Source organism: Macaca thibetana, chromosome 10 (assembly GCF_024542745.1).
Source record: "Macaca thibetana thibetana isolate TM-01 chromosome 10, ASM2454274v1, whole genome shotgun sequence".
NCBI lineage: Eukaryota > Metazoa > Chordata > Mammalia > Primates > Cercopithecidae > Macaca > Macaca thibetana.
In genome coordinates, this window is record NC_065587.1 from 28,740,840 (window position 1) to 28,759,714 (window position 18,875).

Here is an 18,875-nt window from a genome sequence, read left to right on the forward strand (position 1 = left end):
GGGGTTGGACCCTGAGGTCACTGCAGGGAGTGAGGCATCAAATGAGAGAAGAGGCAGTCAGCAAACAATGACATGAGCTGCTCATGAGACTCAGGAAGAGGGAGGCCAGTCCTTCCCAATAAGGGGTCAGCATCGGTGTCACTAAGGAAGGGGCATGTAAGGAGAGATAGGGTGGGTTAAAGCTGCTGGTAGGAGGCGGATGCAGTGGTGAGGTTCACCAGTCACCAGCAAGCTCATCTAAATTCTGCCTCCTGTGCCTGCTGCAGACATCACTAATCAACCATGACTCTTTCCCTCTGGGCTGCAGCACAGCCTTAGAATCCTCTTCAGCACAGCGTGCTTTGGACGGACACTCCAGAGTTGAGATAAGAAAGGAAACTGTCTGTACCCTTGACCCAGCCCAGAGCTTCTAACTCAAAGGCAAGGAAACCAAGGCCCAGAGAGTGGAAAGCATTCACAGGGCCACCATCACAGGCAGAGCTGGACTTCTACCCAGGCCTGGTGCCTGCCCCTGCCCTGAGCCCCTCTGCTGGCCTGAGAGGCCACTCCTTGATCTTGGGGCACAGGGACCACCTGGAAAGGCCACTCTACCATCACCATGCTCCTTTACTACCTTCAGAGTCTTGGCTCACCCCCTTAGGACAGTTTTCCACAGACATACCTCTGCAGGCCATCACTCTGTGAATCCCCGTGTCTGACCAAGGCCCCGCTGAGTCACAACGCATCACTGAGTGGCCCGGCGTCAGCCCGAGGCATCTGTCCACCTGCCTCTGGCTTGACAGTGACCCACAGTTGGGCCTGACGGGGCCCAGCTGGTAGCATCTACCTGAAGGTGGTTTGTGTTTGGTGGCAAGACCTGAGGCCCAAAGACACATCTCTGGGGACCCAAAGGCACAACCTCTTAGGAGCAGAGGGTTGAGATGGAGCAGGGATTCTGCAGTGCAAAAGCACACAGCCCAGCCCTAGGGCGAAAGGGGCTGGACAGGGCCACTGAGGCATGCCTGTCTGCGAATGTTCACTCCCTCCACAGCGACTCCCTGGGTGCCGATTCTCAATGGTGACTCTGCAACATCCCTGCCCTCATGGAGCTTACACAAACACATATGATGAATGAATCAAATAGGGAGCAGGTCATGCTGTGGCGAGTGCTAAGGGGAAAAAAATAGCAGCAGGAAAGGGCATAGGAAACATGGTCAGGAACACGGTGCTGTTCTAGATAGAGGCCCCACCAGCCCTGTCTGGAGCAGGGGCCATAGCCTAAGAGCCAGCCCTCACTGCCACGCCAGCCTCCAGCACAGCCTCCTCCTCAGCCACCCTTCCTATGACCAACCAGGGTGAGAGGGGCCATGCTGCCCAGACACGGGGCTGCCCAGACCTACTAAGGCACTGGGCACATGAGGTCCACTCTCCACACCTCAGAGGACCTTGGCCTCCATGACTCACAGGGGCAGACCTCACAAAGGGGCTCAGGGACCCCTGTCCTGGCAGCTCTCCATCCCAGGGGACAAGCGTCTCCTGAAAGGTTTGCTCTGACCATGGCCCCCATGGCCACCAGAGGCCTGGCTGAGCCCTCGGGGACAGGGTGTGTTTCTGGTTGGAGGCTGCTAGAAGGAACACCCCCGGGCTTGACACTATGTGTAAGGCCCCTCCCTTCACTGTGGCTTTTAACAGGCTCACTTCTTAGCACTTTTTGATGGATTCTCCAGGGACGTCTCTAAAAGAGAGTTATACCTTAATTTAGAAGCAAATAACTCAAAACTCTGTGATGTGGCAGGTTCCTTTGGAAAAGAGATGAACGCAAAGAAGCCATTGCTGTGTGAAGCTGTGGCCATGCAGGTCCAGGGCCTGCCGACGCAACCATCTAGACCTCAACCTCGAGATGTGCCTCCTGCTGCCTCTTGCCCAAGGGTCCACAGACCAAGGGGCAAGAAGCAACACATTCAGTGAAGAATTGCAGCAGGCAATTGCCTGCTGCAGTTTTCACTTTGGGTTCCCGGGGCCATGGGGCCAAGGTGAAGCTCACAGGCTGGGTCTGACTGACTCCAGCGGCCCTGAAAGTCCAACACAACCCACCTGCCCACTCAGGGAAGGGAGGAGAAATGCTGTGGGGAGTGGGCAGCTGGCAGGTTGCGGGTCCACCCTCCAGGCGTTCCTTCCCCACAGGGGCCACCACAGCCCCAGTATTATCCTCGAGGTCCCCATGACCAGCCAGGTTCCCGGGCACTTACTTGGGCATCCATACAGTTTTAATGCTCTGCTGCTGCTGTTTCAGAATGTACAATTTTAGTTTTACTTTTGTAGAGATAGGGTCTTATACGTTGCTCAGGCTGGTCTCAAACTCCTGACTTCAAGTGATCCTCCTACCTCAGCCTCCCAGAGTGTAGGATTACAGGTGTGGGCCATCCCGTCAGGCCCTTAATAATTCTCAAGTAGTGGGCCCCCAAAATCATGTGGGCAGCTGTGCCTGCAATGCTCAGTCCCTGGGCATGTCCTCCTGCTCGACACAGGGGACCTGCTCTCTGGGACCCGCTCTTCTCCAGCCTCCCGAGGCGCCACTGTGAAGCTCGCCAATCCTCAATCTCTCTTTCTTGATGCTTCTCAACTCATCCTTCCCACAGTGGAGGCCAGGGGCCCAGCTCAGCCTCTTCTGATCCTACCTACCCTTGATCCCTAAGTGACCTCACGTGGTCCCCGGCCTCCCACACACCTCAGTGCCAAGGGCTCCAGGTTGCCACCTCCAGCCTTGCTCTCCCTCTGGCCACATGTGCTCATCAATGGCTCTCTGGGTCTCAGACCCACCTCCCAATTCCCCACCTCCCCGGAATGGGTTTTTCTGTATCTTGCTTCTCAGCCAATACCAGCTCCATCTTTCTATTGGCTCAGACCAAAACTGCAGCTGTCGTTTAAAAGCTGCAGCTTTAAAAAACAAATCTCCCACCTGCATTTCTCAGGGCCTCCAGAGCTCCCACCTCTGGGTCAGCAGCCTCTCTGCCCGGAATGTTGCAACGGCCCCTCATGGCCTCCAACCTTACCCCACCCTAGCCTATTTTCCCACCTCAGCAGAGAGATCTTTTCAAAGTGTAGATTAGCTCCAGTCTCTTCTCTGCTCCAACCCTGCCAAGGTCTTCCTGCCTCACTGGGGCCTGCTGAGTCCTGCAGGACCTGGCCCTGAGATCCCACCCACACTCCTGCACTGGGTTCCAGCCACTCTGGTGGGGCCTCCAGGGGCCAGGGAGTGTCTGTTCAGTGCCTTTGCACCTGCTGTCTCTCCCCTGCTCAGCCACACCACTCACCCAGCACTTCTTCATGGTACTGTGTCAGCCCCCCACCCCCGTCCCGTGTCCCCCACCTTCTGCTTTAGTGTTTGCCACAGTGCAGCACTTAGTTACACGTGTTACTGTCAACCCCTGCCCTTCTGGTGTGAGCACTGTGAGTGGATGCTCTGTCCCTGCTGTACCCCTGCACCTGGCACAGTGCCTGGCATGCAGCAGGCACTGGTAAATGTTAGCTGAACAAATGAACGGATGAATCGCGTGAGGTTCTGCTCCTTGGGCTCAGTCTAGAGGGCTGATGTCTCCTCCTACATGCTCCAGGATCTGCCAAGCGGTGCCCATTGGTTCACTCCTGTGAAGCGCCTCCCCGGCAGTGTTCGCACGAAAGGGCCAAAATGCATGGCAGGGGCTGGTATGGGGACAGGGCGGGGCACTCGTGGCTTTGGGTATGGATGAGGACAACAAGGCTCAGAGAAAAAGGTGCTAAACTTAGGATGGCGGGGCCAGGGCCTGACCCCAGGTCTTCTGCCACCTAGACTGGAATTCTTACCTCACCACCCCGGGGCCACAAGAGTCTCGGTGTTCCCATGTCCCTCTTCATTCTGCCCAGGCCACAGCATAGCCTCTGCTCTGGGATTCTGCCTGGGGCTGACTCTTGGCATCTCACTGACGCCTCTGTCCATTTCGCTTTGTGCTCCTTCCAGCCAAGCACAGTGCTCACAGGCACCCAGAGGCTTGGCTACCCCAGGTTTCCTTCCTGGAGGGTTCGGGAGAGCAGAGTGCTGACCTGCCTCCTCCAGTGCGCCCGTGCACCTGCCATGGTCAGCAGCAGTGAGAGTGCCTTTGCCGCCACACAATTAAGTCTTCTGAGGCTAGCGTGGGACAGACAGCACAGGGCTGCCTTCCCTGCCTCCAGAGGAGGAAGCTGCACACATGTGTTCACACACAAGATGACTAAATTCAGCATTCCTAAATTGCTATATTCAGCATTCCTGTCCTACTGGCCTCTCTGCGGGGGCCCTGGGCAGCCCTGTCAAGTCCATCCAGTTACCTGCAAATTCCTGGAATTGTTCTAGAAGCTCCTGAGGTCCAGACTGAGCCCCACCCACACTCCTGCATCGGGTTCCAGCCACTCTGGTGGGGCCTCCAGGTCTCTGAGGTTCCTCCTGAGACTAGAAAACAAAAGGCCTGAGAGGCTGGGGACAGAGGGAAGAATCCATTCCTGGTGTCCCAAACCCACAGTTGCATGCCAGGTCCCTGCAACAGTCCAGGCGACAGGCACAGAGCGCAGCAGCTCACCCTGCTCAGCACAGACTGCACACCCCACGAGGGCAGGCCCTGTTCTCGCTGCATCAACCTGGGCCTTGGCCAAAGCCAACTGTGTGTTGGGTGGGGAGGGCAGGAACACCACAAAGATGAGTAACAAACAGTTCCTTCAGAGGGAGAGCAAAACATCCCCAGAAATGAGGGGGCTGACCTAGGGCAGAAAGTGACACCAGCTTCCGAGGGGGAGAAATTATGCCTTATTCACCTCCTGTCTCAGAAAATCAACGTCTGTTAGAGGAACACACAGGAAGACTTTTAAACCAGATGCCAGCATCTTCTCATTCCTAGAGAATGAGGCTTGCTTAAGGCGCATATTTTATCCAAGCACCGCCAGGCCATCCACACCCCCACTGCACCCCCTAGATGGATGCTCCCAGGCTGCCACGATTACTGCTCTCAAACATCCACATCCCAGAGGCACAGAGTCACCAGCTAAGCATCATCCCCAAAACAGGCAACTCAATCCTAACAAGGGGGTTGCCTGGGTGGTTACCCGGTGCCCTGGCTGTGCCCAAGGGAGAAGTGCCTGGAAGCACAGACTCAGACTGCAAGGAGCCTTCCCCAGTCTTTAAAGCTAGCCCTTCTCCAGGCCCACCCCAGCTCATGGGGTCATGGAACTGCTTTGCTTTTACAGATGAGGAAGCTGTGGTTTCCACCACAGCCACAGCTAACCAGCAGCGAGGTCATTCCACTTCCAAGCTCCCTCAGCCCCGTGCAGCCCCCACCCGCCTTTCCCGCCATACCTCCCACTCCTCCCCAGGCTTGCCGGTGCTCCCATTAGACCTAACCGCCCAAGTGCTTTGGTCCATTCTCTCCTCTCTGCCCACAATGCCCAGCTTAGCTGTGCCCATGTCCTTCAAGCTCCAGTTCAAATGTCATGTTGTCCACGGGCTCACCTGACCCCCCAGCGCAGGGCACCACTCTAAGGTCCCTGCCAAGGCCCCTGCACCTGCACTCAGGCTGGGTTGGCCGAGTAGAGACGTTTTCCCCTATGGGGTGGAGAATCAGTTCTGGGAGGGGAGGCCCAGTCCACTCCCACCCGGTGCACCCCAGCACCAGGCCCTCGGGGAGTGAGCACTCAGTAAATATTTGCTTAATCGAATTTGGCCAAGGAGCCTTCTCCAGAGAGCTCAATCCCCAGGGCAGGGAAATCACTTGGGCAGAAAGGAGCCGGTCAGGGGCTGAGCTGTCTCCCCAAGCAAGACAGACCTCTCTACCAGGCGGGTCCCTCCACCTCAACACGGACTCCGTGGAACACTGGTCTTGCTTGGCATCGTCCTCTTGTCTCAGTAACAGGAGCCCCAATTCTCGGCCTAGGCCGAATCCTGCCATCATCACCCAGAAAGGCTCAGCACCGCCCTAAAGGCAGAGCCCCCTCGGATCGCCCGCAGGATACGGAGCGCCTGCCCTGAGGCCCTCACTCCCCTCCCCCAAACACCCCCACCGCCTTTTAAGGGAAAAAATATTGAGCCGGGAACGTATTACAATCGCAGCAGGTCGATACTCATCTCTTGCTCTAAATGCCTGTGAGGAACCTGCTCGCTTCAAGAGCAGTGACCGAGAACTACTAGCCGTCCGTCTCCGGGCCCAGGTCCTCGGGCCCAGGCCTCTGGGGCCCTTTCCTTGGTTTCGGGAAAGGCCCTGCATCGGCTCCGGCCGCCCCTCCCTGATCCCCCTCTAGGGAGACCCGCCTCAGCGCCGCTCCCGCAGCTCGCCTTGCCCGCCCAGGCTCCGCACCAGCCGCTGCTCGGGGGCGCCCGGCAGCCCCGCGCGGCATCCCCGGCGCCCTCTGTCCATCGTCCCGGGTCCGCAGCCGCCCCCTCCCGCGGGGTCATGGGCTTGGCGGCGCCTCCCTCCCCCAGCACCTGCCCGACCAGAGGCCGCCCCCTGCCCACCTCGCAGACGTCCCCGCCCTTGGTGTCCCCCACCCCTGACGGGCATCCCTGACGCTGCGTCCTGGCGGATTCGGGGCACAAAGGCCCGGGAGGAGTACCAAGTGAGGGCAAGGTGGACGCCCCGGTCATGCTCCCGACCCCCGAGGCTCAGCGGCGCGCGCCCGGCCGCGGGTCGGCTCACTCACCTCCGGGCCGCGGCACAGAGCATCTGCTGAGCTGCTCCTGGCAGGGCGGGGCGGGGCGGGGCGGCGAGCGCGGGGCCGCGGCGCCCTCGTTCCGTACGACGCGGGCGGCGGCGCCCACGCGGGGACGTGACCGGACCGCGGGCGGCGCACACGCTCCGGCCGGCCTGGCTCCCTCCGCCCGCCCTCCCGCGCCGCCCGCCGCCCGCCCGCTGGTCCGCCCGCCCCGCGCCGCGCCGCCGCCGGCAGGGGGCGGAGCCGCGAGCGCAGCCCGTTGCCAGGCCAACCGCGGGCGGGGGGTGCCGCGCGCCCGCCGGGCACCACGCGCCGGGCACCTCCGCCCCGCCACGAGCTCCGACCCTCTGTCCATTGGGCACAAGCAGCTGACGGACGGGCCAACAGTCCAATGGGGACGGACAGGGGCGGGGTCGCGACTCCGCGCGCGCCGCGGTCCCGCACGCGCTCCCCGCGCCGGCGTCCCAGTGACTCCGCTGCGCTGAGGCCTGGTAGCCGAGCCCGAGGGGCTACTTCTGGCAACCCGGGAAAACGAGCCTGAGCCCAGTCATGGCCCTGGCCCTCTTAACTGCAGCCAGTCGTCCCGGCTCACCTTCTCTCCACTCGGGTTCAAACCCAGCTCGGCCTCTTGTGAGCTCTGCGTCCTTGGGCAACCGACTGACCTCTTCCAGCCTTTCTGTTTGCAAAGTGGGGCTAGTGGCACCTGCTTTCCTGGATTGTCTCACCAATCCTTCAGAACGTGTGAAAGGCCTATGCAAACCCTAACGATTTACAACGGTGAGGTTTGTGCCGCGATGGGAGGGGGCATTAGTCATCTCTGCTGCTCCAGTGTGTAGGGGCTCTTTGGCGTCCCTGGCAATCCTGGCACACGGAAAGGTGGCCTTGGGAGGGAAGGAAGGGAGAAGGACCAAGGAGCTGGCCCCCAGCCCAGAAAAAAGTGAGGGAGCCAGTTCAGTTAAGGCCATTGGCGCTGTTGGGAAGCTCGTGGAAAGCATCAGACCCTCAGCAGAATGCAGCTGAACCCAGGCTGCAAAATTCTGCTTTCAATTTCAAAGCCTGTCTGTGGACCTCAGGGCCAGGAGCCCCCTCACTTCCATGCTTAGAAGACTCTCAAGCCAGAGGGCCAAGACGTGAATGCTGCTCTCTGTCTTCTCCATCTTTGTAACCTGAAGCTTTGTGTATCCTAGAGCATCCCTGGCAAAGTGCAGATGCCTTCCCAGCTAACACCTTCCTTATCACCTTACACCTTTGTGGTCAAATTATGTGGATCGTGCCATTCTTTGAGAAGCAGCCCTGGACCTGACCATGGCAGAGGTCAATAGAGTGGTCTCTCCATCGTAGCTCTGTGGTGGGGAGGCAGGGGCTACTGTGCCTGGCTTTGCCAGCCGGACACTATGGCATCTCAGCATCATCCCGTAACCTCCCTGGGAATGTTTCCTCTGCTGTGAGATGGAGACCATTGCGTTACGTACCCGCACGGTCGTGGGCCACCTTCGAGGGTGCTGCCTAAACTGTCAGGAACAGGACGTATATTTGTTATGGGCATCATGGAGGTGAACCTATTGCTCACTGGAGGTGTCCAGTGAGGACCAAGGGAATTCAGCCAGTGGCTGAGGGGCTACACTTTTTTTGTTTTTTTGTTTTTCTGAGACGGAGTCTCGCTCTGTCACCCAGGCTGGAGTGCAGTGGCCAGATCTCAGCTCACTGCAAGCTCCGCCTCCCGGGTTTACACCATTCTCCTGCCTCAGCCTCCCGAGTAGCCGGGACTACAGGCGCCCGCCACCTTGCCCAGCTAGTTTTTTGTATTTTTTAGTAGATACGGGGTTTCACCATGTTAGCCAGGATGGTCTCGATCTCCTGACCTCGTGATCCGCCCGTCTTGGCCTCCCAAAGTGCAGGGATTACAGGCTTGAGCCACCGCGCCCGGCCTGAGGGGCTATACTTTGTGCTTGCCCTCCACACTACCAGACTGTGTCAGGTTGGACCTCTCACCAGGAGGACCACACAGAGACCAGCAGCTGTGCTACCTGGCTGAGCCTTTGTTTCCTCTTCTGTGGACGGGGAATGTAACAGACTGTGGTCAGAGGGTGATTCTGAGGGTTAATGTATATAGGAAATGCATTTTAGCATGTCTTGGGATAGCCAGAGTCTGTTTCCACTGCAGAGTTGAGGGATTCAGAGTTGAGTTGTTTGCAGGGGTAAGCCCACGTGCAACAGAGGGACGGCCCTTTCCAGTGGTCCAGGTGTAGAGCAGAGGCTAGCTTGCAGAGGGGTCCACTGGGGCTGGCTGACACCTCCCTGACTTGACGCTGATGACCACCTCAAATTAAGAGAGGGGCATCTCACCTGGCATCAAACCAATATTGTATTCATGCAGCAGTCACTTACAGATAGCCTCTTCCACCAGGGTATAGTTGTAGGCACAGTTCTAGGATTCAGACCGGCCCTTTACTGGCAAATCCTCTTGGGCCTTACAATCATGTAAGGTTATCTGAGGAGACCCACTGGGGCTCTGGGGGCACGTGGAGTGGGGGAGCATTGGGCATTGGGCCAGCTTCCCAAAGAAAGAGATGCTTAGAATGAGGCCATAGCAGGCGTGGAGGTGGCCAGTGACGTAGGGTGGGAGGGAAGTGAGTTCCAAGGCGGGGAGGGTGCAGGACATGAAGGAGCATGAGGCCAGGAAGAACCCAGAGAAGACCAATGTGGCCAGGGCCATTGCCCATGCACAGATGCCAGCTCGGGACAGTAGGGTCGGGACGTTGGCCTAAGAACCACTAGAGAGTTTTAACGATAGTCTTTTGAATTTGAGAAGGAGGAGGACGAGTTTTTGTTCCCTATTTACAGTAGGCATGGTCCCACAGACAATGTGAGTTGTCCTACTGGACATAGTAAAATAATGAAAACATCAGTCAGTCCAGAGGAAGTGGGAGTGAGCACAGAAGTCAGTCTGTGAGGCCGAGTACAGTGCAGGGTCTGCTGTGGCTGTGAGATGGCAGAGCATGTTGGGAGACAGTAGCGGGGTATTATCAGGACCCAGGGAGGTGAGAGAAGGGGGGAAGGTGGGGACCACTGGAGGAAGAGATGGTGCTTACCAAAAAGATGGAGGAGCAGTTGGAGAGGTGGTCAGGAACCAGAGAATGGAGAGTACCAGAGGCACGGGAAGAGAGCGTGTGGTGAAGGAAGAAGCTGTTAACCATGCTCCCGGCTACTGGGAAGCCAAGAAAGCTGAGGACAGAGAAGCACCCCTTGGAGCAAAGACAGGCTCAGTGGGCCGCGAGTTCAGGGCACAGGGCCACGCAAGGCTAAAGCTGGACAGGTGGGTCACCTGTGGCAAGGTGGGCCCCAGATGCCATGTGTGGATGTGCAGTCCCCTGGCAGGAAAGGGTGTGGCTGTGACCAGAACCTGGGTGCTGGTGCTCTGTCCTGGTGGTGACTGAGGCCACTCCACCTCCCCAACCCAGCAGGCACAGCTGGCTAAGGAGTGGCCCCTGAAAATGGTGTCAGCACCCGCACCCCCTGCCCCCTCCACAAAGAAAATGACCCACCTTCACCGATCAGGAGGTCAGGAGATTGAGACCATCCTGGCTAATGCAGTGAAACGCCATCTGTACTAAAAATGCAAAAAATTAGCCAGGTGTGGTGGTGGGCACCGGTAGTCCCAGCTGTTCGGGAGGCTGAGGAAGGAGAATGGCGTGAACCCGGGAGGCGGAGCTTGCAGTGAGTGGAAATCATGTCACTGCACTCCAGCCTAGGTAACAGAACGAGACTCTGTCTCATAAAAAAAAATAAGATAAAGAAAATGACCCAACCTCCACCACTGGGGCTGCACACCATGGACATCCGTGACCCCTCTATCCCAATGGATCTCTTTGCCTCGTCAACCACTGAACCCATCTTAGCCCCTACATATCAGCCAGGCCAGATCGGGCACTCCCCACAAACACACCTTTGTTCCCCTGCTGTTCTGGACTCTCCTTCATCTCCATGAGAACCAGCTTCCCCGGGGCCCCCTTTGTGCACCTCCAGAGCCCCTAGGACCCTGGAATTCCTGGTCTACACACATGTCAACCTGTTCTGTAATGACCTGTCCCCAGCTGACTCTTCCACTAGTTTTCCCGCTTCCCGGGGGTGGGGTGGGCATGTGTTGCTTGTTTCTAAACCATGGATGGCCCAGAGCCTGGCATGCTCTGGTGCCACCCCATCTGGCTGGTTCTCTGTGCCCCACCTGTCCTACCTCCTCTGCAACCACCCCCCACCCCCAGCAGACTCTCAGGCTACCGCCCAGTTGGGTGGGTTTCCCGGACTGTTTCCCTGGGGTCTGTGTGCCCCACCCCCACTTGAGCAAACCATCGCAGATCTGGGTTAGTTATAAATAGCCAGGCCCGAGACTCTTCTTTTAGCTGAAAAGAAGCAAAGTGAACGAGCAGAAAGGCACACCCGGCACGCGTTTTATTTTTAATCTTCTCCCTCTGTCTCAAAATGAACCCCGGTCCCTGTGCTAAGCATTTCTAGGAGCAGAAGTACAAGACAAATGCCTGAGAAACAAAACCCAAGGAGCTGAGGGCCCTGCCTGGCTTTGCCACCATCTGCTGTGTGACCTTGGGTATTCAAGTTGCCTCTCTGGGCCTCAGTTTCCTCACCAAGGAGAGGTGGGCAATGGAGGTGAACACCCTGAATGTTGACTTTTCTGACCTCAACTCTCTCTGTATCCCTCCCCCAACTTGTGCCCATCCTGACTCATGCAGCAGCTCCAGCAATGACACCTGTCCCAGGGATTTCCTGGGAAGCTCAGATAGGTGCAGATGAGGCTACAATCTAGCCGTGATTTGAAAATTAACAACTTCCTTACCCCCAGGTCTTTAGTCAGGTGTCCCCATCCCAGAACCTTGTCCTTCCATCTGCCAGCAAAATTAATAGAAGGTCAAATTGTCACCTCCCTGCCGTGAGCTGGAAGAGGGCCGTCCAGGTCACCGCTGAGTTGGATCTATAGCCAGGAGTGGGTAGGGAGACTGTGGGCAGAACCTGAGGGGAAGCAGAGCGGGAGCAGGAGGCCAGGTGTGTGGTCTGGGCAAAGCAGGGAGCTGCGCGGGAGAGAGGATCAGGCCTCCAGGAGGGGTGGCAGGGGCTCTGCACCAACGGGCTCTGCAGGGCTTGGGCTGTGCAGCATTTGTCTTGTATCCTACCCCTCAGCCCCCAGCAGGCCCTTGCTTGTAACTGGGGCTCCGTGTTGGTGGAATTCAGGAGACTCTTGCCACCCTAGGCCCAGATGTTCTGGGCACACAGGGACAGACCCTTATATGGATGAAGAAATCCACAGCACGTGGAACACATTTTCATCCACAATCCCCTGCCAGGTAGGCCCATTTCAGTGATAAGGAAACTAGGCTCAGAGAGGTTGAGTAACTCATCCAAGGTCACACAGCTTGGAAGCGATGTGTTTAGAATGAGACCTAGGCCTTTTTTTTTTTTTTTTTTAAATCTGTGCACATTAAATTAAAAAGTCCATTATTGCGGCACTATTCACAATAGCAAAGACTTGGAATCAACCCAAATGTCCATCAGTGACAGACTGGATTAAGAAAATGTGGCACATATACACCATGGAATACTATGCAGCTATAAAAAAGGATGAGTTTGTGTCCTTTGTAGGGACATGGATGCAGCTGGAAACCATCATTCTTAGCAAACTATCACAAGAACAGAAAACCAAACACCGCATGTTCTCACTCATAGGTGGGAACTGAACAATGAGATCACTTGGACTCGGGAAGGGGAACATCACACACCGGGGCCTATCATGGCGGGGGGAGGGGGGAGGGATTGCATTGGGAGTTATACCTGATGTAAATGACGAGTTGATGGGTGCTGACGAGTTGATGGGTGCAGCACAGCAACATGGCACAAGCATACATATGTAACAAACCTGCACGTTATGCACATGTACCCTAGAACTTAAAGTATAATAATAATAATAAATAAATTAAAATAAATAAATAAAAAATAAAAAAGCCCAACACACTAGAAGCAACAGGAACCCACTTTTCCTGGGTGGTCAGAGCCCTGAGAACAAACGGCAGAGCTAGCTGCTCCATCTTATACCCCAGTGAGATGGTAGCCAGGGGCACTGGGAGCCACCCGACACCACCCCAGGGGACCTGGAGGATGGGGCACGGGGAGCCCCTGGACATTATGAGACATGGGGGGACAGTATGAGTCACTCGGCACCCTGCTCCGCCTCTCTACCCCATCATCCTGGGCACCTGCAGTTTGATATCCTCAGGGAGCAGGGGAAGAAGGCTGGGGTGATGTCTTCAAAGAGAAAATCCCTGGTACTAATTGGCACTTGGAGGCCTTTAGGCTAATCAACCTGTTTCTTTCTCTCTCTAGAGTAAATTAGACAGTTTAGCTGGGGAGGGCGGAAGAAAGAGGTGTCTGCTGGTGGCCACCTCCCTGGGGGCTGTAGATGGCTTTGCAGTGGGCAGTGGGCAGTGGGCTGCAGGGCAATGGTGAGGGCAGCCGCATGCCATAGGGAAGGGCACTCTGCACATTCCCTGTGCATCTCATCTCAGTGACTCAGGAGGGCTGTTCTGCCCACCGTCCTGGGCTCCTCAGGATGCCACTCGTGCCCAAGTTCTGGGTTCTCTAGGCAGCCACTTGCTGACATTCCTTAGGAGGGAAGGGAGCTGGGAGGAGCCAGGTGGGGCCTGTTTATGGGGGAGTCTTGCCTCATTGTGCTTCTCCCAGTAGCTGCACCCCAGCGGTGCCATGTGGAGCCCCCCTTCCCACAGAGTCCGAGGTCCCTTGAAGACCAGAGCCCATGGCTTCCCATCACCTTTAGTTGGGGCACAGCTCTTTTTGGTGTGCAAGACACTGGCCTGTACTCTAGGTCTTCTGTCTCAGAGTCAAACCCAAGCTCTTCTCAAGGACTGGTCAGACCAGTGTGGGGTCTCCAGCAGCTTTGAAATATTTTGGTGAATGGGAAGTGGGGGCTTGACTGGCTCCCCGACTCTGGGGCAGGGGGAGGGAAGAGTGGAGGTCTCCTAGTGTGCCTGGGCCCCACAGGAGTGAGCTGTAGGCTCTCTGAGGGGTGGCTACTGCCTCTCCGGCTGACGTGCGCCTGCTATGGTGGATGCCCCCTGAGACACTGGTGACCAAAGGCTGGTCCTTCCCGGGTCCTCTGAGCCTCTGCCCTCAGCCTGACATGGCTGTCGCTGCAGCCGCCTGCTGGCCGCTCAGGCCCCTGGCCAGGGAGGACGTGTGTGGGGGGGGTGGCACTTGCAAGTCCTCTTGTCAAACCCACCCACTGGCTCTGCAAGACCCTCCTTGAGCCCTGCAGGCCAACTGGCATGGGTGGGTGGGTGGCCGGCCCGCCCTCAGCGCCCTTTCCTGCCTTGTAGGGGCCCAAGAGATCATCAGCAAGGGTCTGATTTCCCCGCTGGTGTGGAAGCTGCAGGTGGAGCGGGAGGAGGAGTTCCAGGAGCTCATCCTGGACACACTGGTCCTCTGCCTGCGGGAGGATGCCACTGAGGCCCTGGGCAGCAACGTGGTGCTTGTCCTGAAGCAGAAGCTCCTCAGTGTCAACGAGAACATCCGCAGCAAGGCCGCTCATGCGCTCCTTAATGTCAGGTGAGTCCTGGCCTAGGCTGGGTTTCTGCCAAGGCTGGGAGAAGGCACCTGAGCTGGGCTGGTCCAGAGCTCAAGGGCGGCCACCCTGGTCCTGCTTCCCCTTGCCTGCTTGTGCCTAGGGGCAGGAGGAAGCTGGGACGGAGGATGACCTTCTCCCCTAGGGTGACCACCATCCCTTTGGCCTGGGAGTGTCCTGTATCCCAGAAAACCCCTCAGGCTGGACAAAGCCAGACGACTGGCACCCCCTCCCCATGAGGAAGGCCAGCACAGGAGATGCACTGGTGATGATCATGACACCCAGCTGTCACTGAGTGCCTCCTGTGTGCCAGGCGTTGTCTACAAACCTCACATTTAGAAAACCCTCCAGGGAGGCAATGTCTGCCTTCACAGGTGAGAAATGGAGGCAGTGTCTTGTCTCTCACCCCAGGCCACACAGGATCACAGTCTACATCCTGGCCTGGAAACTGAGGGAGCACAAAGCCTCAAAGTTGCAGGGGGCAGGGTGCGGGGTGTGTTCTCACATTGGGCCCCTCTTCACAAGGATGGGCTGGTCACCGACCCCCAGAGTCCCTGCCTTAGCTGTGGCTACGTCTCTTTAGTGGAGGCCCTCTTGCCTTCCCTGAGTCCTGGCTTCTCTTCTGAGAGTCTCACTAGAGGCCCAGGCCAGTATTTCTGCAAGTGGGGCTCCTGACCCAGGCCCCCGGGAGGTTTGTGAAAAAGCAGATTCCTGGACCCTGTCCCAGCCCCGTCATTCTTAGGTCTGCTCAGAGGTCCCCTTTCTGTGTGACCACGAGAGTGGCTTGCCAGGAGAGAGCACTGTCTCTGAAACTGTAACCTCCCCGCTGTCCCCCGTCCTCCCATGTCCACTGTGAACACCATCCTTGCCGTTACTTTGTGTGTCATCCCCGAGGGGAGCTCCTGAGAACAGGGCTTTCCTCTGTTTCCTGCCCTAAACCCAGGGTTTGCAGCGGTGGAGCTTTGGCCCCCAGTTGAGAATTATCTGGCCCTAAAGAACGCTGAGCTGGAGAAACCCAGCTTTTGTCTCAGTGTCTCGCTGTGTGAACGAATCGGGGAATCCCTGCATGTGGGGCCCAGGACTCTGCATCTTTGATCACGGGCCTCGGGGTTGAGTCCCACTGTCCTGAAAGCTCCACAGGCTCCCAAGGTCACAGCTAGTGGCTGGCCAACCCCATTTCTCAGTCTGTTTCCCAGGGAACACCTGTGTCTTTGAGGTCATTAAGAGCTCTACAAAAATGAGGGTTCTTTGGTGGCTACGTTTGGGAATGGTTGATTAAGTGACACAGGGGTCTTTGCACTGTGACATTCCTGTGGGGCTTGTGAACAGTGTTTCCTGGCCCAGGGAACCCTTGCTTTTTAGGGGACAGAATTGACCCTCTCACAGGAAACTTTTAGGGAGTCATCATCCTCATTTCCACAACTTCATTCAGTGCCAGAGTAAGTGGCCTAAAGGTCACCTGGTCTGAGTCCTTAGCTGCAGTTGCCCAGTGCCTGGCAGCCACTGCTGTTGGGGGCAGCTTGACCCATCACTGGCAGCTCTGGCTCCTAGGCAAAGTCAAAACGGGTCTCCCTGTGGTTGACACCCCTGGGTCCTGCTCTTTCCCATTTTGGGGCCACGGAGAATGTGCCCTGTTTCTTTTCTGTGTGCTGGCTCAGAATGAGGCCCTGTCACTCCCTGGTCTTCACTCGAAGTGGGCCGCATTCACACCAATTCTCCGCTGCAGCCCAGCATCCCCGCCTTGACCAGTCCTGGATCATGGGGACCAGTCCTTGGACTACCTGGGGTAGTCCCAACACAATTCTTTCTTTTGTGTTTCCCTGGAGCACTCCTGGGCCTTGCCCCTCTTCTCCCTTCCAAGCAGAGCCCCTCTCTGTTCCCTCTCTGCCCCAGCATATCTCGAGAGGGCAAGAAACAGGTGTGTAAGTTTGACGTCATCCCCATCCTGGTGCATCTACTGAAAGACCCGGTGGAGCATGTGAAGTCTAATGCCGCCGGGGCCCTGATGTTCGCCACAGTGATCACTGAAGGTGAGGCGGTCAGGGGTGCCACAGGGAGGGAGACCCCAGCAGGCTAGCAGCCATGATGAGCTTTCTGTGCTCAGGGGCTGGGTGTTGTTCCCCAAACCCCACACTTTGCAAAAAAAAAAAAAAAAACAAAAAACCCTCCCCTTGGTCTATCACTGATGTCCTTTCAAGGTTGGGTCTGAGGCTCAGCCCTCCCTCTTCTCCTCAGCACAGTGGCCTCTCACCGGTCACTCACATTAGGACCTCTGTGCCTTCGCACCAGTCTGTTCCCTGGGCCTGGAATTCCCACCTCCCACCCAGGCCCCTCGTGAGCTGTGACCCAGGAGTTGATTAGTTTACCATCCATGATTCTGTTATCCTGAGGTCTAAGCAAATCCTGGAGCCCTGGACTCTATGGTGTTTATTCATCATAATTACTTTTTTAAACTGGGGCAGGGGGCAAATTCAGAATTGGGACTCCCAACCAGTCAGGCTTCCCCTCTAAGTCACCCAACCCTGGGCGAATGGAAGAACGCTGGGCTGTTTCCACACCTGGCAGACTGGGGCATGGCACTCCCAGGTCCCCTGAAAGCGTTTGACTTTCCCTCTGACCCCTACGCACCCACCAGCCTGGGGCCCTGTGCTTCCTTTGAGTTCCACAGAGGACCATCTGGGCTTGGAATTGCAATCAGCCTCCCAAAGACAGGTGCTCCCAGGCCCTCCACACCTGACCCTAATGCTGCTTGAGGTATGCAGATGGGAGAGGTTGGGTCCTTCTTGGAGTCCACAGCCCCTCCTTTTACTGGTATAGTCAGGATGCTGACTGCATGGTGGCAGGGGCTCCCCGTGCGTGTTTATCTTGGGACAGCCTCAGCCCAGTGTCCGTCTCGGTCCAGGCTTCCTGCAGGAGTGCTTGGAGGGCCACGGGGCTTGACACACAAGAGGCTGGGACCCAGGGAGATGAGGCCACTTATTCCCAAGCTGGCACTCTAGCTGAGGGTCTTGAAGCCCCTGCCACGTGCCAGGCCCTGGGAGGCAGTGATGAGGGATGTGAAGGAGAAGCCCAGCATGGGTGGGGCACACACAGGTGCCAAGCCTCCTCTGGGAAGGGCTTGGAATCAACCCCAAGGACAATGGGAGTTGGCAGAGCCCAGGCTGAAAGGTTCCACCAGCAAAGGGGAGAGTCCGCTGGGAACTGCAGGAGTGTAGGGCCGGCAAGGACAGCAGGAAGGGGCAGCGAAGGTTGAGGAGGGCATCTCCCAGGAACCGTGTGTGTTTTGTGCAGAGTAGGTGCTCAAGAAATATCGGCAACATAAATGAACTATTGAGTTACTTTTTTTTTTTTTTTTTTTTTTTTTAAACGGAGTCTTGCTCTGTCGCCCAGGCTAGAGTGCAGTGGCACGGTCTCAGCTCACTGTAAGCTCCGCCTCCCAGGTTCACGCCATTCTCCTGCCTCAGCCTCCCAGTAGCTGGGACTACAGGTGCCCACCACCACGCCCGGCTAATTTTTTTGCAATTTTAGTAGAGACGGGGTTTCACCGTGTTAGCCAGGATGGTCTCGATATCCTGACCTCGTGATCTGCCCGCCTCAGCAAAGTGTTGGGATTACAGGCGTGAGCCACCGCGCCCGGCTGGGTTTGCTTTTTTTAAGAGCCAGGGTCTCAGTGTGTCACCCAGGTTGGAGTACAATGTCACAATCACTGCAGCCTCAAACTCCCAGGCTCTAGTGATCCTCCCACCTCAGTCTCCTGAGTAGCTGGGACTATAGGCACCTGTCACCACATCTGGCTAATTTTTAAATTTTTGTAGAGATGGAATCTCATTATGTTGCCCAGGCTGCTCTTGAACTCCTGGGCAGGATACAACTCCTGGGCTGAGATTAGCCGGTTGAGGCCGGAAAGGCAAGAGATGAAGGGGCCAGGCCCAGGCTGGGCTCAGCCAAGGCTCAAGAGCCCTGAGGATGAGGGCATGTTGGTGGGGCGTAAACCAGGCATAAACCCCTTGAGACTGCACAAGGAGGAGGGTCAGGAGAGGGCTAGGGTGAGGGGGTGAGAAGAGGGCCCCTTGGGCTGTTAGGAACGCCCTGTGTTGGTGGCCTACAGGGAAGTATGCGGCCCTGGAGGCACAAGCCATCAGCCCGCTCCTGGAGCTGCTGCACTCCCCCATGACCGTAGCGCGCCTGAACGCCACCAAGGCCCTTACCATGCTGGCAGAGGCCCCCGAGGGCCGCAAGGTCCTGCAGGTGCACGTGCCCACTTTCCGTGCCATGGAGGTGGAGTCTCACGAAAAGCCTCAAGTGGCTGAAGCCTTACAGCGGGCAGCCCGGATTGCCGTCAGTGTCATCGAGTTCAAACCCTGAGCCCCTCATCCACCTCTGTGTGTGAATAAATGCACTCAATCTCTTTATCTCGGGTCCGAATGGCACTTTCTGTTCCTGGAGCACAGTCACATCTTCTCTCGGTCTCTTGCCAGGCCCAGAAGCACCAGGTCCTGGGTGGCACAGGCTGAACCCAGTGTGGGGGATGAGTGGGAGGTGA

At 57.1% G+C, this 18,875-nt stretch overlaps 2 protein-coding genes across 4 annotated transcripts in view; one reads left to right on the plus strand and one right to left on the minus strand.

Moving 5' to 3' along the window:
* The window catches only part of GNAZ (G protein subunit alpha z), a 54,032-nt gene extending 47,127 nt beyond the window's left edge, over window positions 1–6,905 (minus strand). Inside the window, exon 1 of one of the 3 annotated variants that reach the window (XM_050746253.1) lies at window positions 6,679–6,905. The gene's annotated coding sequence lies outside the window, so the exon portion shown is untranslated. The other 2 variants (XM_050746252.1, XM_050746254.1) reach the window with 2 other exon arrangements.
* The window catches only part of RSPH14 (radial spoke head 14 homolog), an 83,232-nt gene extending 64,488 nt beyond the window's left edge, over window positions 1–18,744 (plus strand). The window contains exons 5-7 of the mRNA XM_050746255.1: window positions 14,088–14,316; window positions 16,226–16,362; window positions 18,441–18,744. Of these exons, the coding sequence (XP_050602212.1) occupies window positions 14,088–14,316; window positions 16,226–16,362; window positions 18,441–18,697 (623 nt within the window). The 3' untranslated portion in view covers window positions 18,698–18,744. The remainder of the gene's footprint in view (window positions 1–14,087; window positions 14,317–16,225; window positions 16,363–18,440) is intronic.
* Window positions 18,745–18,875: the final 131 nt, after the last annotated feature.